The sequence below is a fragment of the Pleurodeles waltl genome, chromosome 4_2 (genome assembly GCF_031143425.1).
Source record: "Pleurodeles waltl isolate 20211129_DDA chromosome 4_2, aPleWal1.hap1.20221129, whole genome shotgun sequence".
NCBI classification, from domain to species: domain Eukaryota; kingdom Metazoa; phylum Chordata; class Amphibia; order Caudata; family Salamandridae; genus Pleurodeles; species Pleurodeles waltl.
Genome location: NC_090443.1, coordinates 115,921,237 through 115,947,637, shown reverse-complemented (window position 1 = coordinate 115,947,637; position 26,401 = coordinate 115,921,237). Strand labels below are relative to the sequence as shown.

General features: G+C 45.8%; 1 protein-coding gene and 1 long non-coding RNA gene across 4 annotated transcripts in view; one reads left to right on the top strand and one right to left on the bottom strand.

Annotated features, from left to right (window-relative positions):
- BIN2 (bridging integrator 2) overlaps positions 1 to 26,401 on the bottom strand; it is a 233,763-nt gene that overhangs the window by 128,750 nt on the left and 78,612 nt on the right. For 2 of the 3 annotated variants that reach the window (XM_069230892.1, XM_069230893.1), the window contains exon 2: positions 21,467 to 21,547. In XM_069230892.1, the coding sequence (XP_069086993.1) occupies positions 21,467 to 21,547 (81 nt within the window). Of the gene's footprint in view, positions 1 to 21,449; positions 21,550 to 26,401 lie in introns of those variants that run through there. The other variant, XM_069230894.1, reaches the window with a different exon arrangement.
- Positions 3,339 to 26,401, top strand: part of LOC138292345 (uncharacterized) — a 159,001-nt gene continuing 135,938 nt past the window's right edge. The window contains exon 1 of the long non-coding RNA XR_011202656.1: positions 3,339 to 3,462. This is a non-coding gene — a long non-coding RNA (uncharacterized lncRNA). The remainder of the gene's footprint in view (positions 3,463 to 26,401) is intronic.

Genomic DNA, 26,401 nt, shown 5'->3' with positions numbered 1-26,401 from the left:
CTTCTAATAACTGTTTTTGATGGAGACCGATTTAGGTATTTGTGTGAACCTTAAAACGGTTTGGTAAGTGGAGTTTCTACAGGCCGCACCAAAGTTCAGACACATTTTATGCAAATGAACTAAAGATGGCAAACATGATGAATGGACATATCGCAAAAGAGATAAAAAAAATTCCTGGGATTAATCATTGCTTTAAAAAGAAATGTGGACATGGTCTGTAATCTGGGTTTCTTGGTAGAGAGAAAAATAATTTCTTCATAGAGTCTCGATAAAATGCATGACTGGGTCTAGATAACTATTTTTGCAGACATAAGTATTCTATTAGGAACTGACTTATTATCCAATTTCAAATGGCTGTGTTTAAAGGGAGTTAGATTATTAAGATGCTTGTTCAAGTGATGCGCATGAGTGTGTGCTGTATGCAGATTTGGCATTATGGATCCACTCTTTATTTAGAGGGTAAATAAGGCCAGCAGTATTCATTGAATTTGCAGGGTTTGTTTTTACCTTTTTGTTTTAGTAGCCCAGTTGTCTAAATATCACTCCCTTCACCCGATCCCCTCCCTGTGAAAATATTCTGGATAAATTAAGGTCAAAGTCAGCCTCTAGGTTCCTATAGATAGAATTATAAGATTTTAGAGACAAAATACTTAATCAACACATCCAGAATAGTTTATATTGTATTTGGCACTTCGTTTGACTAAATGGACTCGCAGATTATTACCATATTGAGTGCCAAATCCCTGCTATATCCCATCTCTAGAGTTATACTTTTTAACATTAAAAGACTTCAATATATTCTGCTTGTGGATGGCTGTTAAATCGTTCAACCAACAAACAAGCTAGAGCAAGATTTGGCTATTGAAGTTGCTAACAGACACATTGTACCAGAGACCTTAATTTTTACTAGATATGCTCGAGTTTCCTTAAAATACATGTCATTTCAAATTATGGGGGGAAGCTAGCCCTGAGCAGGTGGAAATTATCTACAGCAATTTATTTTTGCGGAAAAAAAACTTCATGATTGAGACTAACTGAAAAATCGATCCTGATTTACATACTTTGGTCTGGAAGTCCTTCATCATTGTGTATGGAGTGAAAAATTCAGCCGAAAGCTCTAGAACACTGTTTCTTAACCTGTGGTCTGATGACCACTGGGTGATCCATGAGGCCTTGTCAGGGGATCTGCAACTGTTTTACATAATTAAATTATATTAAAGTTAATAAATTAAAATGAATAAAATTTACACAAAGAACCATTGAAAATTTTAAAACTTTTTTCATATTTGATTGTGAATAAAATATTTTAATATTGAAGCATGCATTTGTTGTATTCTTGTTTTTGTATTTTTGTATACTGTTTTGGGGCTCATACCATAGAAATTGCTTAGGCTGGGGGTCCCTGGCTTTCAGTAATAGCTCAGTGTGGGTCTCTAGATCCCATTAATGATTTCGTAGGAAAGCAGTACTGTGTCATTTGCATATAAAAGTGGCACAGCTGTTGGGGCAACTTTCAGAGAACTATGTGCAATCGGGAAAATCTTACAGAAGGTTTTATGCTTACCTCCTAGATATGGTATTATATTAGATACTTATGAATCCCTGCTCTCTTTTTTTTCTATCACAATGAGCAAATGTTATCTTAACTATTTAACAGCAAGCATTTTGCTATTGAAAAATTTAGGAAATAATAATGAATGTTAGAAAACTACACTTATTAATTAACATCAAATATTACAAATCTTGAAAGTCTGGGTTTATACAAAACTACTTTACTTCTCATATTAGTATACCCATTATTATATTCCTTGCACATATATTCCCTTACTATGTATTTAAATATCTATTTATTTATTACTCTAGTCCAACTCTGCTAGAGAAAAAATAAATACAAGTAAATCTATAAATAGAATAAATATAAATCATTACATTTAAAATATATATATAAATAATATAATAAATAAATAAAAAATTATATAAATGTTGCTCTCTCGTAAGCTTTACTATGTTTCCCTTAACATCCTATGTCCCTATCAATCTATCCTCCATCCCCACTCTGACTCATGCCAAACCCATTCTACTACTTTCATCTCCAAAATAATCCTGCCTAAGCTCTTCCCTCCTCTACCACATCTAGCTCGCCCCAAACCTCAGTTTACAACCATGATCTCCCAAACAACCCTCAAAAGTCTCCCTCACTTATCTCACCTTTGACTCATCCAAAACTCCTCCTGCTACTATGATCTCCCAGACCCCTTTCCACAGGCTCTTCCCTCCTCCATCACTCCTTTACTCATCCCAAACCTCATCCTATTACTACAAACTCCCAAATACCACTTCTAGATTCCTTCCTCTGTCCCTCCAATACTCTAATCAATCCAACTAATAATCTCACATACCCTCTTCTCAAATTAACTCATATTAATACTTTTCTCATATTTCCCTATACTAATCCACCACTAATTTCTCTTGGGTTCCGAAGTAGCGTTCTCCTCGCTGAAAAGCGATTTGATGCCTTGTCAAAGGTAGCAAGTGCTATATAAATACAATTACAATTCCAGTTGCAATGATATATTCAGGTGCCACACAGCCTGCGAATCAATAAGCATTACCACATCAGAGGGTACCATGTATGTCTTTAGCAGCTAATACTCACGGGTAAGCAAAAACCCTGGCAGAGCAGGAAAAGTGCCACATGGACACGTGGGGCAAACCCTTGCCTTTTGTTATTCTCCACCAAGGTGCCTTCTCCTCGTGACCACGGCATGCAGGGAGATTGGCATCCTATGCTACAAGGCAGACCACTCAGGAAATGAGTGGCAGCGTTGCTTTTCCTTGTGCTCCTGCCGCCGGCGCCAGAGTGGTAGGCATCTCTTCGCCACTTCCGGCCTGGAGCTGGAATCGCACTTAGACTGGTGTTAGGGGTTTACGAGGCGGGAGACGAGGATCCTTATCCTTTTATTTTCAGTCCTGTGTGAATTAAAACAACATTTACCTGCCCAGCCCTCTACGTGTGGGGGCACGGAGGGGGCCACCAGTTGTCCGCCTACCCGCTGGATCATGAACACAACCTGCCCATGTGTTGGAGGCTCACAGGAGCGGGTGCCAGAGCTGGGGTCCCGCGCCCGAGTATGGTCTTTAAAAGACAGCATCGCGCTGACTGGACTCAGCTCCGCACCAGAGACCGGCGTTGCAGGCTGGCAGCAGTGTGACTCCGGTGCCACGGGGCCAAGGGAGCCTCTCCCTGAAGCAGCTAACCAGCAGCATTGAGGCCACTAACTTGTAAAAAAAACCAGACTGATGCCTGACTTGCGGCCGGTCGACTTGCAACTGCCCCATGCCCCGAGATACAGAGAGCCTCTGCCGGTGCAACGACCTGCATTGCAATGTACGCCAGCAGCACTGAATGGAACATGTAGGGCAGCTCTGGAACCATTCTAGCACCTCGAGCTTTTCCCACTCGTAAGTACGTTTGCTACTTTCCCAAAAAATACTGGCCATTGGGCCACGTCGTTTTAAGGCTCAATCACAACAGAAAGTTATAACAATTGTCATTGTATAGTTTATACATGTTTACAATGGACTTTCTGTGTTTGTTTACTTTAATTATCAGCCAGTTATGATTAACTTTGCAGGTCCAGAACATTGCAAAGTGTTTCTTCTTATTTTTACTGTTCACTGATGGGGGGAAAATGTTGGCTTTCGGTGCTTCTCACAATTTGTGTCCAGCGAGGATGACAAATTCTGGTCATGCCAGTGAAACAACAGCCAGGTGGTTACCCTAGAAGTAAGTGGCTAGTACAAGAGGACTTACCTGTGATCTGCTGCAGTAATAGTCCGTGATAGTGAAGGCAATAATCCAAACAAACAGGTCAGTCCAACCCTGGCCAGGCTCAGGTTCTTATTATTGGCAGAAGTGTGAATGTGCAGACTGAGCAGCTTTTGCTGCTGCATTTAGGCCAGTCCAGGCCTGGTTGGAGCCTATTATTGTTGTGGGGAGGAGGTCTTAAGATACTTATGCGGTGGCTTTTGTGTCAGAGGGTGGCTCTCAGTGTCATGTGGCACCAAGGACAGCAGTGTGGGTGATTCCCAGCTGCTTCCTGTTGCTTGCTTGCTGGGACTAGCAGTTTTCTCTTTTCCTATCATAATGTTTGGGCCTACAGATCCAAGAATCAAAGTACACCTAGTTATGAAAAAAACGTCTTGTGAGCAATAATGACCTTTCATTTCAGGTGCTCTGCAGCAGTTTCAAGATCTTTTTAAAGTTTGTTGCAGCTCAAACGGGTATAATTTGTAATATTTCTCCATTCCCATGGACTTCATTGCTTGGCATTACTCACGAGAAAGTGTGACTCGAAGTGTCACACATTTGGGCATTGAATGTCACTCATAAGTACACTGAAACCTTAAAAATGTCACATATAACCCATCTGAAAACTTGGCAGCTATGGGGCAAAACCGTAAACGGTGCCTATTCTGTTTTTAGGTTGAGCGTAAGCATACAACCTCTTGTATACTTTTAAGTATACTTCTTCTGTGGGCTTCCATCTATTTCATTTATTAGTTACAGTGTCATTTAAAAAACCGTGCTTGCTAGTGGTCAATCATGCCTCTTTGTTCCTCCTTCGTCCGTGTGGGAGTAGGGACCAACTACTGTATAAATAAGCTTTGGCCTCTTTATCTGGTCTCTAGGGGCCTTTTTTTTACTTTGTTTTCTGCTCATGTCCAGGGAAGTTTCCCTTTTTATTTGCAGAGTATTTTTGCTCTGAGCTTAGCTGTAAACAAGGCTATAAATCAGGCTGTTAACATGGTCACATTTGGTCTTTGTGGGCTCTCTGCACTGTCTCTCAGCTGCCTATCTCCCGCCCTTCCGTGGCTTGGATTTCCTTTACCAAGTGTTCGTGTCTGTGTGCTGAGAGCAAGAGCAGATGATCGCTTGTAATTGCTTATATCCTAGGCACCCAGGTCTACTAGTGATCCACAATCCTTAGAGACAGTGCACACTTCTGCTCCATACTGGGATCCCACTCGCAGCTCCATCAGTGCACCTCAGTTCACACACTTCAAGCCCTCAGCCATGCCAGTGCCATGAAGCCCACACATGCAGCCTGCCTGAGCACCTCAGTTCTTGCAGTCAGTAAACTCTGCCTCTCCAGTACTGGGACCTCGGGCGCAGCTCCATCAGTGCACCGCAGTTAACACACTCCAAGCTCTCAGTTGTGTCAGTGCCAGGTACCCCACAGACGATGTCTGCCAGTCCACCTCAGTTCTTACAGTCAGTACACTATGCTTTTTCAGTACTAGTTCCTTGGGAGCAGCTCCATCAGTGCACCTCAGTTCTACCCCAGCGAGGTCACTTCCTTTCCTATACTGGGACCCTGCTCACATACAGTTCCATTACAGCAGTTCAATTCTAATATTCAGTCCCACTGCCATGACAGTACTAGACCCAAAAGAGCAAAACATAGCTCAGCCAGTGCACCTCAAGTCTAACATCCAACACCTTTGTTGATGGGAACCACCATAGCTCCACCAGACTTCATCAATTCTAACATTCAGTGCACATTTCTTCTCAGTACTAAGGCTCACACACACAAGCCCTTTAGGGCTTCTTACTTCTGTGGTTCAGAGGCAATGCCACTCCCATACTGGGCCCCACCTGCAGCTTCATCAGGGCACCTCCAGGCTAACATTTGGCAACACTTGCACGCAATACCAGGTTCCACACATAGCTCCATTAACATACCCTACTTCTGACCTTGTGTACCTGTTACTATTCCAGTACTGTGGCCCACATACAACTCTGTTAGTGCACCTCATCCCTAACCTGCAGTGCCCCATTATTCCAATACCAGGAATTACATGGCGCTCTGTTTCTCATTCCTCACCCGCTACCTTTCTGTTATTCCAGCACTGGCCCAGGGCTCAGCTCTCTCTATACCCCCAATCCAGATCTTTAGCGCCCCAATATTGTTGTACTGGGGTTCACATACAACTCTGCTAATTCACCTCCTGCTGTTCTGCAGTGCCCCCTGCTGTTCCAGACTCTGACTTCTGTTTGAGAATGTGGGGGAGCCAATTAAATCTATTCTTAGCTGCCATCTTTATTTAGGAGGGTCTGTTTTACCTATCTGACCCCGTTCTTTCCTTTACTCTGTTTACTCTCAATGTTTCCTTTCTTTCCCACTTTTCTCTTTCCAGCTCTTAAAAACACACACGTTAACAGTTTAGCTCTTTCTTCTAACTCTTTATTACTACTCCTCTCCCTTTTTTTATTTCCCTCTTCCTCTTGCTACCTCCCCTTTCAAACTCGCAAAAACTTGGTTATTTCTTTCCTTGTTTCATTCCTTTCTTTTTTCTTCATCAGGCGTTCATTCTTTCACTATTTTTCTCTTCCCTTAATTCTTTCTTTGTCTTTTTTATTTGCTCTTTCCTTTGACACGGTATGTGTCCTTTCACTTTCTTTTTTAGATCCTTATTCCTTCCTTTCTCTGGTGTTTTTCTTATCTTTATCTGTCAATTCACGTTTCAGTATAAATTCCTCTTTTTTCCTGTCTGCATGTGGAAGCCACAAGTTACTTGTCGGGACACGAAGTGTCAAAGTGGTTTTCCCATTTTGTGTCTGTGGGAAATGTGTCAGTACATACATACCCTGGCTTTTTCGCTACTTGTTCTATCTCTTCTCTTAGTTGTGTTTTCATTTTCTCAGTCTTTCTTTCCCTTCTTTCTATTATTTCTTTGTGACTCCTTCTCTTTCTTCCTTTTGTCTGTTGTCTTTCTTTTGCTTCTCTTTTTCTGCCTCATCCTCTTCCTTTTCTGAGGCCTAGTTATCAATGGAGGAACAGGTGCAGTGGCACTGGGGCCCAGAGACATATGGACCTCACTCAACTCTAATTACTGCTGTATTTTCCTTCTGAAATTCCAGTCACCCATTTTCCTTTCTTACTCCAGGGCTCATGACACTGTTACTACGCCACTGGCCCTCCCCATCTTTACTCCCGACTCTCTCTTTCCTTTCACCCTCCAATCCTTCCTAAATTATATTTTTGTTATGGTGTTTTGAGCATTACAGTCTAATGTCAAAAGTTTATTTCTGATAAAGGTTTATATGATAATTGTATATGTTTTAAAATAGAGGAAGAAGGTAAATGGATGTGCTTTAGTTAAACGTTGGCCCACTTGAATTACATGACAGGAAAAGACAACATTATGAGGCCGGGTTGTCCAATTTATGTGGGAAGAACATTCCAGTTATGAATTTACAATGCCAATAGCTTTTACTCACGAAAATGCGAGACCTATTGCATTGCAAATGCTTGTTAAACTTGGATCACCTCAATCTATTGATGAAGAAATGCTTTCTGGAAATTGCATTTCACTTTACAGGACAGCTAAAAAATGTATCGCACCCTAGCGGTTTATCCAGTTTGCTGCCTCATACTGGAGGACTGTTAGGCCTTCTTCAAATACACTTGGCAGCAGATAAGCAGAGCCCAGAGAAACGTGCCTGTGGACTTAGAGTCAGATCAGAGTCACGTCTGACCACTCCCGGATCCCTTGTGAGAACGCTACAGCCGGTCGCATATTTGCACTGCAGGCAGGGGAGTAGGCACTTTTTGGAACTGTTGGCACATTCTGAACAAGTTGGAGTCTGTAAGTCGGTGCATGGCTATATTGGTGTCAGGCATATGCCAGGTGCGCCTGACACGTCATTCACTCTGCCTCAGCTCCTCTCATCGTTCTCTGGAATACTCTGCACTGACACACAGCCCCTCTCTGGTGAAATAGCCAGTATAATCGAGGGCAAACCCTTCCTTGTTGCAGATTCTCTTTGCTCATTCCTCACTCTTAATCAATCTACAATAACTGCACCGATTTCCAAATAGAGTAAGCAATGTAATTGCCCAACAAATACATAAAATGCCTCGAGTAAGAAAAGTTCGAGATTCTTTTGACGCTTAAGAACCTCCACACGACGGGATAGCGCCATCTTGTGTGAAAAAACAGACTAAGCCAGTTAGTGCAAAGGCCACCCCCAAAGGGGGCATAAAGGGCCGGCGCCGTAACGGCCGTCTTGGCCCTGAAGGACCGGTCAAACCAGTTTGGGGAAGGTGCGTGCCAACTGGGTGGCGACACCCCCCCCCCCATTGTCGGGAAAGGGGGGGAAAGGTATGAAAATAAAGTAACCAATTTGTTGTTCAAACCCCCCAATGGCATTACCGAAAGACCAAACAAGAGGGCAAAGGAGCAGCATTTAAGAGCGCGTTTGTCCCTTTGGGGTTAGTTCGTGATCGGGACAATGCGCTCTCTTGACGTCAGAAGAAAACAAAGGAGAAGACCCTGACGACTTCGCTTACCTGGGGCCAAGTCCTGTTTTGGTTGCTGCGGGGGACCGCTCACCTCAGGCGACGCGACCCTGCAGTAACAGTAACTCCAATCGATCTTCGTCGTCGTTCCAGCTTCTAGAGGCCGTGCCACCAGCAGTCGCACGCTTCCCATCTGACCAGCTTCGCTGCGGGGGTCCCCTCTTCTGAGCTCCGGCGGCGTCTACGACATCTTTTCCTGCGAGGGACAGCTTTACGGAGCGGTGCGACCCCGCAGTGACCCCCGGCGCCGGCACGACCGCGTTGCCGAAGGCGATTGCATCTAAAAGCAAAGAGAAGCGTCCACTCCATTTACTCTGGGGCACCGCGCATTAGCGCGATGTGACCCCGTGGAGACCCCGGCATCGGCACGTCCTTCCCGGCAGCGGCACGTCCTTCCCGCCGAGGGAAAAGTGCTCACCGACAAGACGCGACCAGCCACGTCCTCATCAGCTTCACTCTGGGGGACCATGCACAGACCCCAGGCACCGGCACGTCCTTCCCGCTGAGGGGAAGGGCACATCGAGGAGAAAGCGCTCACCGACAAGCTGCGTCCTCACCAGCTTCACTCCGGGGGACCGCGCATATGCGCGACGCGACCCCGCACTGACCCCCCGCACCGGCAAGTCCTTCCCGCTGAGGGAAAGTGCTCTCCGGGGAGACGCGACCAGCCACGTCTCAATCAGCCTTGTTAGCCATTAGATCACTGCACAGAGGAGACGCGACTCACCGAGGATACGCGACCCGCAGCGTCTTCACCGGAGTGCAGCTACCATCGGCCTTTGCAATTCAGCAAGGTAGGCTGAAAGCCACAGGACCCGCGCCCCAAACAACAGACATCTGGCTTCACTGTGTTAATTACTGTTAATCAGCATGGGCCACACTGCGTCCTAAAATAGGCTATCACTGCTGCCACTCACCCCCTTTTTCTCACAGCCCCTCCTTTTGTGAGACGCAACCGATCACCAAGGACAAAAGTCAGGCATTATATCTTCAACCCTACACATCATGGAAGAAGACCAAGTGGTTGAGCAAAATGATGACTTGGAAAGGATGATAGCGGATATGAGGGTGGAGGCACTGAAGCGCGGCAAGGATTGGCTGTGTGCAAAAATGGAAGAGAAAGGCGAAGAAAATCAATCATAGGACTTTTTAGCCCAAGCACGCTTGACTTTGGCAAACGAAACAGGTGCAGCAGAAGGTATCTCGCCCCCACCACAGAAGGCAAATAAGCGTCAGAGGACGGAGGGAAAACCGTCGAGAAAGACAACCAAAAAAGCAAGGGACATGGTCCTGACTACTGAGGAGCATACAACGACGTCACCAGTGTCCAGCATATCACGAGCACCGGCAGAGGGTGAGCATTTAAGCGTGATAATTAAAGAAGGTTTTAAATCATTGGCGCCATTGCTGTTGCGGGGTAATGGGGTGGGACCAGGCACAGAGGGGATTGCGCCCATAGGCAGGCAGTCAGGCACCCAAGCAGTTAGCAAAGAGCGCCTTACCCCAGGGGACCACCTGTCAGCATGGAGCGCGACAACAAATGTAATAGATACACTAGTAGGTACGGGAAACCCGCCCGAATCATACACAAGACCATCCCTGGGACCCCCCCCCCCTTCTATGACAACAAGAGCCGCAGGCCTGGCAACGGCCATCCCGCTAGCAGTAAAAGAAAGAATATGGAGAAAGGAGTTTATAGCCATTTTTACCCTGTTGGAACTCCAACTAGAAGGTTTAGATCTTACCGTATGTGATAAAAAGGAAGACAACAGGAGGGAGAGGAAGAGAGCTAGGAAGGAGAGGAATTTTGAGAACTGGTTAGACGCTTTCAGAATATTGGCCTGTGTTATAGTAGAAAAATTCCCAAGCTGCGCGGCTGATCTTTGGTTGTACGATTCCAAAATACATGAGACACACCACCAATTCCTGGGGGATGCCTGGCTAGAGTATGCTAAGAGTTTTAGGCTAAAAATGCAGGCCAAACCAGAGGTGGAGTGGAACCAAGAGGATGTCTCCAGCTACATCCACAAGATGATGGTTGCCAAAGAGGTGAGCTCCTGGGCCGGTAAGGGGGACCATTCCTTTCGGAACGCCCAACACAAGGGGAGGCATGACAAATACAAAACACCATATAGATACAAATCATGGCACAGAGCTAAAGGGCAGGGCGACAAGGGACCGCAGGCCATCTGCTGGAAATTTGAGACAGACGAGTGTACCTGGGGGCAGAACTGCAAGTTTAGACACAACTGCTCATCTTGCGGGGGAGAACACGCAGCGGCAGCATGTATAAAACACAGGCACAAGTCAGACAGAAAGGATAAGAAAAAGAGACAGTAGCACCAATCCACCAGCCAATCTTAAAACCAACCAGTTGAAATTGAAACTGGCCAAGTCCCCAATCAATACACAACTCTTGAGAAAACTAGCTAATGAATACTATAACAAAAAAGATGCGATTACACTAGTGAAAGGCTTTGAGGAAGGTTTTGTTATCCCGGTAAAAGGGCACATAGCTGGAGGGACCCCCAGGAACCTGAAATCTGGCAAAGAACACCCACAGTTAATCCTACAAAAAATTGAGAAGGAATTAAGGCTTGGGTGCATCGAGGGCCCCCTGACCGCCCCCCTCCCCGTAGACCTAATCATCTCACCATTAGGGGTGGTACCCAAGAAGGAAGCTGGCCAGTTCAGACTAATACATCACCTACCATTCCCTGAAGGCACATCAGTAAATGACAGCATTCCAGAGGAAGCTTGCTCGGTAGGGTATGCCACAGTGGATGATGCAATTGACATGATCAAAGCAGCAGGCAAAGGGGCACTATTAGCAAAAGCGAACATTGAGTCAGCATTTCGGTTATTGCCAGTACACCCGGACAGTTATCACCTGCTAGGTTTCCAACACAAAGGGCTGGTGTACTTCGACAAGGCCATGCCAATGGGTTGCTCCATCGCATGCGCCTATTTTGAACAATTCAGTACATTTCCGGAATGGGCATTACACAGGAAACACTCGACAGGGGGAAAAATGCATTACTTGGACAATTTCTTATTTGTAGGAGGGGCCGTCACAGGGACATGTGCCAGCCTACTGAAGGCTTTTCACTCTCTAGCGGAGGAGATGGGCGTCCCCTTAGCAGCAGATAAGACGGAAGGCCCAACCACATCGCTAGTGTTCCTAGGCATAGAATTAGACTCAGTCGCCGGAACATCCAGACTACCAGATGAGAAAGTGGCTGATCTGAGGGCAGACATCAAGTCCCTGCTAGGGAAACAGAAAGCAAACCTAGGGGAATGACAGAGGATGGTTGGCAAACTCAATTTCGCAACCAGGGTGATCCCAGCAGGCAGGGTTTTCGCAAGGGGGCTAAGCAGGCTGATATCAGGCCTGCACGAAAAGCATCACCACGTGAGACTGGGAGCAGGGATTAAAAGCGACCTCGCCATGTGGGACTCATTTCTAGAGGAATTTAATGGCCAGCTCATCTGGAGAGATGGCTGGATATCAGCTAGAGAGATTTCACTTTTCACAGATGCCACAGGGGGTTGTGGTATCGGGCCATCCTGGGCAGGGAATGGTGCGCAGGCAAGTGGCCACCCAGATGGTACGAGCTAGGGATCAACAGAAACATCACATTTTTGGAGCTATTCCCCATCGTGGTAGCCATGACAATCTGGAAAACCCAGGTGCAAAACATGAAAATAACTTTGTGGTCCGCCAGCCTAGGCGTGGTCATGGCAATAAACAAGGGGTCCGCTTCATGCCCCAACACGCTGAGGCTATTGAGGCGTCTAGTATACATCCAGCTCAAAGGCAACCTGGATGTCAGGGCCAGACATGTCCGGGGCATAAAGAACTCACAGGCGGGCGCCCTTTCTCGTTCCCAGAGGGACAGATTCAGGAAGCTTGCCCCGGAAGTAAGCCGCAGGATGACACCTTTTCCGGCAGAACTGTGGGATCTGGCGGAACAGACCTGTCTATATTAGTGCAGAATGCATTCAAACCAGAGACACACAGAAGATACAACAAATACGCCAAGGTCCTCATGGAAATTGGGGGTTTAGAATCGCTAACAGACCTGGCAGCAACTAGATCAGCAGCGGAACAATTCATCATGTGGGCTTTCAAACTGGGGAAAACAAAGTCCTGGGCCCAAGCGCACTTGGTGGTGGTGGCCCACTATTCAAAGCTGCAAACGGGCACCGATCCCACCGCCTCGCATTACATCAAAACTGCAATGAAAGGCTGGAAACGTCTCAAGGGGAATAAAAAAGACACCAGACACCTCATTGATTTTGGACAAAAAGAAAAAAGGGAGCACACTGCCTCACACTCAAGCAAAAAGTTAGCCCCAATGCATCATGGTAAATGCAGTCACTTTGTTTCGTGCTGAAAAAGTAATCAAAAGTCTTTCACCTAAGTAGGTGCAGCAAGTGCTGTGTATCTCTGGACACGTGTTTCTAGGTTTAGCCCGTCATCAGCAGAGAGCAGCCAAGTCTGTGGGGTTGCTTGAAATGCCGCCAAAAGTCTTCTCAGGTTTATGTACCACTCACCGGCGCACAGGTGCCTCTCCAGAGCTCGTCAGCTCGTTAGCTCAAGGGAGCAGTCATTGGACAAAAAGAAAAAAGGGAGCACACTGCCTCACACTCAAGCAAAAAGTTAGCCCCAATGCATCATGGTAAATGCAGTCACTTTGTTTCGTGCTGAAAAAGTAATCAAAAGTCTTTCACCTAAGTAGGTGCAGCAAGTGCTGTGTATCTCTGGACACGTGTTTCTAGGTTTAGCCCGTCATCAGCAGAGAGCAGCCAAGTCTGTGGGGTTGCTTGAAATGCCGCCAAAAGTCTTCTCAGGTTTATGTACCACTCACCGGCGCACAGGTGCCTCTCCAGAGCTCGTCAGCTCGTTAGCTCAAGGGAGCAGTCATTGGACAAAAAGAAAAAAGGGAGCACACTGCCTCACACTCAAGCAAAAAGTTAGCCCCAATGCATCATGGTAAATGCAGTCACTTTGTTTCGTGCTGAAAAAGTAATCAAAAGTCTTTCACCTAAGTAGGTGCAGCAAGTGCTGTGTATCTCTGGACACGTGTTTCTAGGTTTAGCCCGTCATCAGCAGAGAGCAGCCAAGTCTGTGGGGTTGCTTGAAATGCCGCCAAAAGTCTTCTCAGGTTTATGTACCACTCACCGGCGCACAGGTGCCTCTCCAGAGCTCGTCAGCTCGTTAGCTCAAGGGAGCAGTCATTGGACAAAAAGAAAAAAGGGAGCACACTGCCTCACACTCAAGCAAAAAGTTAGCCCCAATGCATCATGGTAAATGCAGTCACTTTGTTTCGTGCTGAAAAAGTAATCAAAAGTCTTTCACCTAAGTAGGTGCAGCAAGTGCTGTGTATCTCTGGACACGTGTTTCTAGGTTTAGCCCGTCATCAGCAGAGAGCAGCCAAGTCTGTGGGGTTGCTTGAAATGCCGCCAAAAGTCTTCTCAGGTTTATGTACCACTCACCGGCGCACAGGTGCCTCTCCAGAGCTCGTCAGCTCGTTAGCTCAAGGGAGCAGTCATTGGACAAAAAGAAAAAAGGGAGCACACTGCCTCACACTCAAGCAAAAAGTTAGCCCCAATGCATCATGGTAAATGCAGTCACTTTGTTTCGTGCTGAAAAAGTAATCAAAAGTCTTTCACCTAAGTAGGTGCAGCAAGTGCTGTGTATCTCTGGACACGTGTTTCTAGGTTTAGCCCGTCATCAGCAGAGAGCAGCCAAGTCTGTGGGGTTGCTTGAAATGCCGCCAAAAGTCTTCTCAGGTTTATGTACCACTCACAGCCTTTTTCGGGGCATTCAGAGTGGGCGAGTTGGTGGCATTGGCGAAAAAATCAGGAGGCAACAGTTGCCTGCAAACAGATGACTGCCATTTAGAATCAGACAGGGTGTGCTTAATACTGAGACGATCAAAAACTGACCAAATTGGCAGGGGCACCCATATTGAGCTAAAATGCATAGATCAAACAAAGTATTGCCCGGTTTGCAGCCTAAGGGATTATTTAGATATACGCCCCGGTGGACCAGGCCCTTTGTTTAGCATTCTAACGGGGATTACCTGAGCAGATTCCAGTTTACCGCCGTCATGCGGAAAATGCTGGAGAGGGGAGGCCTGCCCCCATCAGAGTTTAGTTCACACTCGTTTCGCATCAGGGCCGCCACTACGGCTTAGATTCAAACGCCATCAAAGCGGTTGGCAGATGGCGGTCAAAAGCTTACAAAAGTTATGTTCGCCCACATCTATTGTGATGGTATCATGTTGTCACATTGGCAGGTGCACCTCCCAAGCCCATATGGGTAATCGGGAATTCATTCATATCCAGACTATAAGCATGGTGGAAGCAAAACATCAATATCAACAGGAGAGACGGACCGACAAAAACGATCAGATGGTGGGGTTTTCCGGACATGAAATGGTCCCAGCTCCAGCAGACCTTACACAAGCTGTTAGAGACCGCACAAAGAGACCCCTGTACAATAATCATACACCTGGGGGGGAACGATCTGACCACATTGGGGAGAAAGGTACTCCTGAGCGAGATCAGGCAGACACTACGGAGCCTTACTAGGCTTTGCGGGAACACCACCATCATCTGGTCGGAGATAATCCTCAGAATCACATGGCGGGGGGCAACATCAGGCAAAGCGATAGATAACTCCAGGAGGAAACTGAACATCGCGGTCGCCAAATACTGCAAAATTAACGGCTTGGAGAGCATCCGCCATGGTTTGATCCACCCCAGGCGACCAGAACTCTATGCAGCGGATGGCGTACATTTGTTAGCAGAAGGGATGGGCATCTTCTGGTCCAACTTGGCAACAGGAATGGACTGACCAAAAAATATATATATATTCTCAGTGGGGGGAGCTGCCAGGAGACATAAGCCTCTTCGGCAGCGTGGCGGAAAGTAAATGAGGTTTTACCAAATAATTGATCGGAAGACACACCTAGTAAGGGGGTGTGCGAACAAAAGCCACACACCTGGGGATGCCTTACGGCAGGGTGTAAGGTGGCCAACTAAGGTGAGTAAGCGGAACACGGCAATCGCAGCCCAGACCCACCAGATCGGATGGCAGGGCATAGGTACACGCCAGGTAGCGAGTTGGGCCTAATCCAAAGAATTGAAGCTACCCCCTGCAACAACGTGGTAAAACAAACTCTATTGGAGTGAGCCCCCTCCAAAAAAGCGAAAGGTGGGACTGCCTAGAAACCGAAGGGCAAAAAGAGACATGACAAATGGAGGCCAGGACTTGAAGGCCCAGCAGTCACTCACTGCAAATTGTGAAATTTTGAATTTAGAATTTATTAAGTAAATAAGCTGATGTTTTAATTATCATAAGTACAAATTTTATTGGCAGTGATTGAGTCTCATGCTCAATATACTTCATCGTGGGCAGTCGCACGCTTGTCCACATTAATAAAGCGCCCAATTTATCCACAATTAAAAACATTGTCAATGTCTGGTTTCATGCATGCCGGTATGTCATATGTAACGTAAATGCATAAATGTGGTTCCATAATGCCAGCTCTGGAGTGTGACAAGTGCTGGAGTTAGTGCAAAGGCTGCCCTCAAAGGGGGCATAAAGGGCTGGCGCCGTAACGGCCGCCTTGGCCCAGAAGGGACCGGTCAAACCGGTTTGGGGAAGGTGCGCGCCTACTGGGTGGCGACACCCCCCCCCCCCCCATTGTTGCAAAAGGGGGGGAAAGGTATGAAAATAAAGTGACCAATGGGGGGGTTTGCTGTCGTTCAAACCCCCCAACAGCATTACCGAAAGCCCAAACAAAGGGGTGAAGGGGGAGCATTTAAGAGCGCGTTTGTCCCGTTGGGGTTATTTCGTGATCGGGACAACATGCTCTCTTGACGTCGGAAGATAACGCCACCCTCCCACCCTGACGACAAAACATCTAGTCGCAATGCTGGACAGACAAAAGGGGCAAGTGGAAAGTAAATGAGGTTTTACCAAATAATTGATCGGAAGACACACCTAGTAAGGGGGTCTGCGAACAAAAGCCACACACCTGGGGATGCCTTAGGGCAGGGTGTAAGGTGGCCAACTAAGGGGAGTAAGCGGAACACGGCACTCGCAGCCCAGACCTGCCAGATCGGATGGCAGGGCAGGTACACGCCAGGTAGCGAGTTGGGCCTAATCCAAAGATCTTGAAGCTACCCCCTGCAACAATGTGGTAAAACAAACTCTATTGGAGTGAGCCCCCTCCAAAAAAGCGAAAGGTGGGACTGCCTAGAAACCGAAGGGCAAAAAGAGACATGACAAATGGAGGACTTGAAGGCCCAGCAGTCACTCACTGCAAATTGTGAAATTTTGTATTTAGAATTTATTAAGTAAATAAGCTGATGTTTTAATTGTCATAAGTACAAATTTTATTGGCAGTGATTGAGTCTCATGCTCAATATACTTCATCATGGGCAGTCGCACGCTTGTCCACATTAATAAAGACGCCAATTTATCCACAATTAAAAACATTGTCAACGTCTGGTTTCATGCATGCCGGTATGTCATATGTAACGTAAATGCATAAATGTGGTTCCATAATGCCAGCTCTGGAGTGTGACAAGTGCGGGAGTTAAGCAAATTCTCTCGAGAATCCACGGTTGAAAGTGATATTTGATTTAAAACATAAGCCAGCCTATGGAAGCCTGACTTTTTGATTTGTATTCTTGCAGTCGCTTTTCACCTTTTTCGTGACTTAAAATGTCCAGTGTTTGCTGTCTTTTTTTGGGTGAGATAATAGAGGACTGGAGTTCAGCAACTCCATTTTAATCCAACCGCATGCATGTCAATAGATCCGATTCAGCAGGAGACACTTAATTTTAATTTTAATTTTGTAAACCAAAAATGGCTGTGTTTAGGAGCTTTTCCACCTGAAATTGCCTCTACTTTAATAGAAGTCAATGGGGGGAAATACATTCTCCAGATTATTATTTTTTTTTAAACTTTCCACTTCGTCTACTAGTCTGCCTGATGTACTGTTGCACGTGCACCACTTTCCACAGTGTGTGTGCGTGTATATATATATATATATATATATATATATATATATATATATATATATATATATATGTCGCGAACAGCTACCCGTAAGGCGTCCTGGCGTTTGAATAGAAATCTCCAGAAACTAAGTAGTTGGTTATATCACCACATTTGTGTTGTCATGTAAATGCTTATGGGATGGTGGTTGTGGGTGTAGCTACATCTCTACCTTAAATCTTTGAATGGAAACGTGTAGGAAGTTGGCTCTGTATATAATATCTCAAAGTGAGGGATAGTGTGCACAGAGTCCAAGGGTTTCCCTTAGAGATTGATAGCGGCAAAATTAGATAATACTAATGCTCTATTTTGTGGTAGTGTTGTCGAGCAGTAGGCTTATCAGAGGGTAGTGTTAAGCATTTGTTGTACACACACAGGCAATAAATGAGAACACACACCCAAAGACTTAACTCCAGGCCAATAGGTTTTTATATAGAAAAATATATTTTCTTAATTTATTTTTAGAACCACAAGATTCAAATTTTAGGTAAGTACATAAATTGTAAGGTACTTTACACAGGTAAGTATAGAACTTTACTTACTTTAAAACAGTAGTACACACAGTTTTGGTTAAAATGGTAAATAGCTATTTTAAAAGTGGACACAGTGCAAAAATCAACAGTTCCTGGAGGAAGTAAGTATAGGTTAGTTTTTCAGGTAAGTAAAGCACTTACAAGTTCTGTCTCCTGGGCATAGGCAGCCCACCATTGGGGGGTCAAGGCAACCCCAAACCCTCAGCATCAGCAACACAGGGCAGGTCAGGTGCAGAGGTCAAAGGAGGGCCCAAAACACATAGGCGCCTATGAGGAACAGAAGTGCTCCGGTTCCAGTCTGCAAGCAGGTAACCTGCGTCCTCGGGCAGCAGACCTGGGGGGGTTTGTAGAGCACTGGGGGGGACACACACAAGCACACAAAACACACCCTCAGCGGCACAGGGGCGGACGGGTGCAGTGTGCAAAGTAGGTGTTGGGTTTGTCGTAGAAAACAATGGAGGGACCCGGGGGTCACTCTGGTGATGCAGGCAGGGCACAGGGGGGCTTGTCGGGCCAGCCACCGACTGGTTTAGGATGAGGGCTGGCTGCTGGTCACTCCTGCACTGGTAGGTGGTTCCTCTCAGTCCTGGGGGCTGCGGGTGCAGTGCTTGGTCCAGGCGTCGGGTTCCTTTGTTACCAGGTAGTCGCAGACAGGGGGAGCCTCTGGATCCTCTCTGCAGACGTCGCTGTGGGGGTGCAGGGAGGTCGACTCAGGGTGTTCTCGTCATTGGAACCCTCTCTGTGGTGTTGGTTTCTCCAAACACGAGCCGGGGGTGTCAGGTGAAGAGTGTGAAGACTCACGCTTCTGGCGGGAAGTTGGAGTCTCTTTAAAGTTACTAGTTTGTTGTTGTTTCTGGACAGAGCTGCTGTCCTCAGGAGGTTCTTGGTCCTTTAGGTGCAGGTCAATCCTCTGAGTCCTCAGAGGTCGCTGGTCCCGCTGGATGTGTCGCTGTGCAGGTTCTTTGAGTCTGAAGACAGGCCGGTAGAGCTGGGGCGAAGTCAGTTGTGGTCTCCGTTGTCTCTGCAGGGCTTTCAGGTCAGCAGTCCTTCCTCTTTCTTCAGGTTGCAGGAATCTCATTTCCTGGGTTCAGGGTCGCCCCTAAATACTCAATTAAGGGGTGTGTTTAGGTCTGGGGGGCAGTAGCCAATGGCTACTGTCCTTGAGGATGGCTACACCCTCTTTGTGCCTCCTCCCTGTGGGTGGGGAGGCACATCCCTAATACTTTTGGGGGAATCCTCCAAAGCAAGATGAAGGATTTCCTAAGGCAGGGGTCACCTCAGCTCATGACACCTTAGGGGCTGTCCTGGCTGGAGGGTGACTCCTCCATGTTTTTCTCATTATCTCCTCTGGACTTGCTGCCAAAAATGGGGGCTGTGTCTGGGGGGGCAGGCATCTCCACTAGCTGGACTGAACTGGGCCATTGTAACATGAAGCCTGAGCCTTTGAGGCTCACTGCTAGGTGTTACAGTTCCTGCAGGGGAGGTGGGTGAAGCACCTCCACCCAGGGCAGGCTTTGTTTCTGGCCTCAGGGAGCACAAAGGTTCTCACCTCAGGGGATCAGAAACTCATCTTAGTGGCAGGCTGGCACAGTCCAGTCAGTCCTGCATTGAAGGATTGGGTAAAATACAGGGGGCATCTCTAAGATGCCCTTCGTGTGCTTTTTAAAATAAATCCAGCACTGGCATTAGTGTGGGTTTATTATTCTGAGAAGTTTGATACCAAACTTCCCAGTATTCAGTGTAGCCATTATGGAACTGTGGAGTTTGTTTTGACAAACTCCCAGACCATGTACCTAATATGGCTACCCTGCACTTACAATGTCTAAGAATGGACTTAGACACTGGAGGGGCATAGTTCTCATGCAGCTATGCCCTCACCTGTGGTATAGTGAACCCTGCCTTAGGGCTTTTAAGGCTGCTACAGGGGTGACCTACCTATGCCACAGGCAGTGGGTTGTGGGCATGGCACCCTGAGGGGATGACATGTCGACTTTGCCTTTTTCTCCTCACCCACACATACAATCTGCACTGACAGTGTGCATGTGTTAGGGAAGGGGTCCCTTGGGGTGGCACAACACATGCTACAGGCATTAGGGACCTTCCCTGGTCACAGGGCCCTTGGTACCACTGGTACCTTTTAATAGGGAGCCAGAGGTGTGCCAATTGTGGAAACAATGGTACATTTTTAGTGAAAGAACACTGGTGCTGGGGCCTGGTTAGCAGGGTCCCAGCACACTTCTAAGTCAAGTCAGCATCAATATCGGGAAAAAAGTGGGGGGTAACTGCAAAAGGGAGCCATTTTCCTACAAAACGTTTTTTGTGAATTCAAGAGTGATGGTTCAAGACGAAACTCAAGGTCAACAGTTTCCACAAAATGAAATCGTAGGTAGGGGACAAATATCCACCTTCCCTTTGCTTCTTGAACCAGAAAACTTGGAGGATGTTCAGCATAGAAGAGCTCAATTAAGAGTCAGTAATTAAGGACAAAGCTTATTTCCTAAAAACCGAGGGGCAGCTGTGCACAGGACAAATGGCCAACTGATGTACCAAATGGGTTCAACCATTCTGTGTCTATGGAAAACTGTGTTGGTACTTAAGGGCCATATCTCTTCCAGGCCACTTGATCTTCAGTTGGGAGCCAATCAGGAGTTCTCAGGTAGCGAGTGTTACCTATATGTGCCTTGAGGTCCCGTTCCAACTGAAGTTTGTTCTGCAGGTAGCCAGACGCTCCTTGATAAGCAAGAAACCCTTAGCCTGTCCTAGAGCCAACTGAAAGCAGTGGCGGCCAAGACTTTGCTCTCGCTTGAAAAAGCAAAAAATATCTTCCTTGCGATTTGTTTCTTTTGAAAGCAGGAATTGAACACTGCATCCCATAGTCTGAAGGGAGTTCGTGTTAAGGTTAAATCCAAGGTTCTGTACTGGAAGGACTCGAGTCAGGCAGCTGCTCAACTCAGAGGACTAAATGAGTTGAAAGATGAGTCTGCTGCTGCCACAAAACGGTGTCACGTGGGTCTAGAGCAGAATGTTGTCAGTCACAGTGAATGTGCCATTGCCCCGCAGCCACATGCTGTATGCTGTGGGGGCGGGAGCAAAATGTGACACAAAACTAATTTATGAAGGCAGTTGGTTCTAGCCCCAATAGATAAGAACATGTATTTTTACTTAAATCAAAAGGTCTTGGCTAACACTGGACCTAAAAATAGGAAGCCACAGGCAATTTTATAAAGTTCACCGTGCACTCAGGGTTTGGCTTTGTGGGGCGGCGATGCTGTCATCAATGTTACAAATTATTGTTGTCTGTAAGGCAGTGTGGAGTATACAGTAAAGCATTGATTCTTAAACTGCATTAACTTTTAAATTTGAGCTTCTAATTTTTTTCATTAGAAGTCAAAGTAGTTGCAAATTGTTCTGTGTCCTTCTAAGTATGAAATGCCACATCCTACCAGCCAACCTCCAACCCCATCATCTTACCTAGGGTGACCCATTACCTGCTGCTGATTGAAGGTGTATGCGCATTGCTCAAATTGTTCATCCCTGGTTTCTACCGTTTTTCCCAGTTTTTGGAGCACCTGGAAAAATACAAGAACATTGTTATTTCAGGGAAACCCTGTGTCAACATTAGTAGAGAGCCCATGGTGCCCCCAGCAGGTGCAACTGGTTCATCTAATCCTATTTCTTTCTTTACATCCTGGTACATACAATTCTGCTTGTCGTCATAAATGCCAGACTGTAAAGACCATAGTGTAAATACATAGCAGGATTGAAAGATCTATTACATGTGTCATGGATCACTTGAGAAATCTACATTTATCTGTTTTTTTTATTTAACATTTTTGTGGTGGCCTTTATTGTTTCGGTGAGCGCATTGTACATTCCTGTTCTGCGACCCAAACTGATAGTATTTTTAAAAAATTATTATTCTACTTGAAATATGTGAAATCAGCATTTCTATAATTTGTTTCACCCCAAACTGCATGATTTCATGATGGGCCTGGGCACGAATATAGCTATGAACATACGTTATCATACTATCCAACCATACTACGGGGAACAGGCAAGGCTGAGCATTGCAAGTTACAACTGGGGTAATTCTCCCCCCTGGCCAAACAGCCATGGAAAGGCTGGCAGGAAGTAGAGTCGTAATCAGCCAGGTGTCGCTGAACTCAGCACTGCCCTAGCTGAGTACAACTCAGATTGCTGTCGCACTGTCGGGAACCATGTTCCCGGCAGGGACGGCGGTCCGACCGCCAGTGGCATAATTTGGCGGTTGGAATGCTACAGTTGCAGTGGGCCGCCCATCACTGCAAGGCGGCGGTCCTTCGACCACCAGCCTCGAAATGAGGCCCTAAGTGATTTGCCCAGAATCACAGGTTGTTGGGCCAATGCCGAGACTTTAACCTGTTCCCCAGATCCATAGTCGGCAGCTCTGGCTGTTATACTACGTCATCTCCCCTTCCAGACTATTTTCCTTTCTTGCCCTCTTTCTCCCTTTTCTGCATTTCTCTCTCTTGCCCGGGGTCAAAGTCTGATTATGAAAAAAAAGGAAAGATGCTCCAGTCTCCAAAAATGGGTACCAGTTCCCACCACCTGCAACCACCCGCTCAAATTAAGCACCCTCCAGTGTATTCCATGTGTCTCCTTCTTTCTATAGCATTAGTTAATGTACATAGCCCATATATTTTAAAGTTGGTAACCAACAAATGAACCTCTCAATCATTCCCAGTAGTGAACTAAGGGCCTCATTTACGAGGCACTTGCACCACCAGAGCGTCACTTTTAATGATGCTCCGGTGCCGTTTTGCCCTGCTCCATAATTACAAGGTGGCGTTAAGCAACTTTTTTAGTGGCTTAACGCCGCCTTGTAAATATAGGCCCTTCCGATGCAGTTTTCTGCGACAAAGGGGCGTGCAATGGGTGTTACTGTGGGCGTACCCATGCAACACCCATTGCTTTTTGACGCTGCTCCAGATATATGAGACATCCTAAACCTGAGGCAGCACCAAAACAAACGCCTCCCCAGTGGTGGCGTTAGGGTGGCGCAATGAGGGGCAATACTTTTATTTCTCTTTGCTTTTTGCTCTTTCTATGTGTGCTGCATTCTGCAACACACACAGAACGAGAACATTGACATTAATTATTGTTTATGTACTTGAAGGTGTCCCTGACTGCAGATAAACAATCACCCCCACACTACAGGCATCCTTGCACCAAGGCTCAAGGCTGCCTGCATTGGCGCTAGGCAGCTGATTTAGTGCTGGCACAGGGGTAAACACAGGGATGCGCCATATTCTTGAAAATATGAAGCTTTTCTGCATTTTGGAAACTATGCAGCTCCGTGCAGCAATATTGCTTGTGCCACTGTGCTACGACATTTCCTAATACATGAGGCCCTCAGTTTTAGCTAGCTAATTAATGTAAGATGGAATTTAGTACCAAATAAGCACAACTGGTTTGAAACCTGCTAATCTACGGTGCCCAGTGCTTTGCGACATATTTTGCTTTTCCTGCCTGCAGTGGCCATAAAAATACATGCAGTGTATCTTCAGCATTGCAGTCAGTTTGGGAGGCTGAAGAACCAATGTCTGGACTTCTGGGCCAATCCCTACCCGAAGAAACAGCTTTGCTTCATACATCCTTTTTTTAGAATCAGTGCAAACGAGAATCAAAAAGCATTTTGCACCCTTGTTATTGCATGTGTCATGGAATGACGAGGACAGCCTCTACCCATCCACCAAGTTAGATAACAATTAATGCACAAGGGTAAAGGAAGTGCACTGTTACTACACATTGTTGTTGCTCGTGTAACAGCGTATACAAAATCAGTTTTGCTTCACTTCACAATTTCTACCACAATATCAATGAGCTGCATTCCATAAAGGGGAAAGCAGACAATACAGTGCCCTATAATGTTGTCCCATGTTTTGCCCTGGACAAAAAGCATTATGAGATATCGTGATCCAATAATATATTACGTTTTGCTCAAACAGCAAATGTGGGGCAAAATGGAAGCATACATTTTTTTTTACTTATGGAAACTTCAACTTGTCCCAAAGTATCAATGCTTCCACTCCTGTGAGAATAACTGCAGAGCAGGGTGAGCCCCGGGGTTTGCTTGACAGCCTACACCCTAAAGACCTTCACTAGCTCGAGCTGCTGAACTTTTTGCAGCTCAGTTTCCCGCCCCCCAATGGGATCCTTATGATTTTCACCCAATTCACTGACACTAACTCCTTCAGGAGCTTCTTTCTTCGATTTGTTATTTTATGGGCACCCATGGCAAGAAAGCTATTTTGAAGCGGCTCTTTAGTCGGAGGAACACATGACTAATAAAGAACAAGATTCCAAACCACACTATGCTCTGAAGGAAAAGGATTACCAGGATATCTCATGCTGAACTGCACTGGCCGTAATGGCTAAATATTTGATTTATCAAGTATGCAGCGTTTACTTGTCCAGTTTAGCCACAAAGTTCCTTCTATCTCATAAATCTAAAATCCATCCTCCCACAACACCTAAAAAGGCGACAGGCATTTTTGGTCACTGCTTTGCCCTAGCATCGTCACTCATCCTCAAAGCTGCTTTGGGCTTGGAGTGACTTCATTATTTGTACCTCAGTTCACTGCTGATAGCGAACCTCAGCTGTGAGGAGCCTTGAAATGAGGTGCTATAAAAATAAAGGGCCTGATTTATGAAAAGTTTGCGACGCCTATGCGTCATTTTTGTACGCAAAAGCAGAGCAATCTTACAAAATACAATTATATTTGTATGACGCTAAGGCGGAGCAAACTTTTCATAAATCAGGCTCAACAAACGTTAGAAAAATATCATCATATATGAGGAGAAGAGGAAACAGAAATACTTTTTTATGAACTGCAAAGAGCTCAGTGTGCGCTTGGAGTCTTATTCACTCTGCCTTAACATAGGCTGTTAGACTAATCCATCTCAAATTAAATTCAGAAAATGAAAATAGGATATGGGTAGAACCTGGGCTAAAGTTTTTCATCACAACAAACATACTCTACTAAATAAACGCGTGTTCCTGATGAGAACAGCAAAGGTTGTATTTACCAGATTGGATATAAATTGCTTTATGACGAATTTCTAAAATGAAGAAAGCCAACCTGACAGATGCAGGCTGTTGAAAATTCACCTTAAGGAGTTGTTAGAATAAAACAAATAGTTTTCTGCAAAATCAACTGATTTTCCTTGAAAAAATACCTCAATGAGTCGGATCGTCAGCCTGGTGAAAGCCTTCCTAAGTGAAATATTTATCAAAACAAATTTTGTCGTCCCATCACATGTTCAAAAGGAGAAGTCTCACATGTGGACCTTATTCACCACCCCTACATCCATCTCTACAGCAAGTGACATTACTGTAGTTCCCAACACCCAATGGAACAGAAACCAATCTCGTTTTCCTGCCAAAACCATCTTTAAAACAAGAATCAAAACACAAATCTGATTTCCTAGCATCTACCCCCACAGGAAGTGACATGACGTTGTGCCATCTCCCTACTTCAGTAACCCCCTCAGGGCATCCTAATGCTATTACTTACCAAGAGGTACCTGGGACCTCGGGGGATTTGGGTAAGCAGTAAATTGCATCCTGCTTCTTTGTCTTCATCACCAGTTGTTAGTGGTCCCCTATTCAGATTTTGGTGGGTATGAACGATGCCCACTAAGGCAGAGATGGAAATTATTTGCCCATCACGCCCCCTGCCTTGTGCATGATTACAGTCCTGCATGTTTCAAAATTGACACTTCTCTTTTCTATCCTTTGGTTTCTTAACCCTTTCGCTGCCAGGCCTTTTCCCCCTCAGGTGACAGGCCTTTTTTTGGTTATTGGGGGCAGTTCGCGCTTAGACCCTCATAACTTTTTGTCCACATAAGCTACCCATGCGAAATTAGGAGACCAAGAAATTAGCCAAAATACAGCGAAAATTTAGTTTTTTGAAAAAATATGACAAAAAGGGCTCCAGAATAAAGTTTTTGGCCCATATTTATACTTTTTTAGCGCCGCATGTGCTTCATTTTTTGATGCAAAATCGGCGCAAACTTGCAAAATACAATTGTATTTTGTAAGTTTGCGCTGTTTTTGCGTCAAAAAGCGGCGCAAATGCGGCGCTAAAAAAGTATAAATATGGGCCTGTATTTTTTTCTCTGAAAATGGCATCAACAAAGGGTTTGTGGTGCTAAAATCACTATCTTCCCAGCTTTCAGGAACAGGCAGACTTGAATCCGAAAATCACATTTTCAACACAAGTTTGGCATATTACTGGACATACCCCATTTTTACTACTTTTTGTGTTTCCAGCCTCCTTCCAGTTAGTGGCAGAAATGGGTATGAAACCAATGCTGGATCCAAGACAGCTAAATATTTCTGAAACGTAGACTAAATTCTGAATTCAGCAAGGGGTCATTTG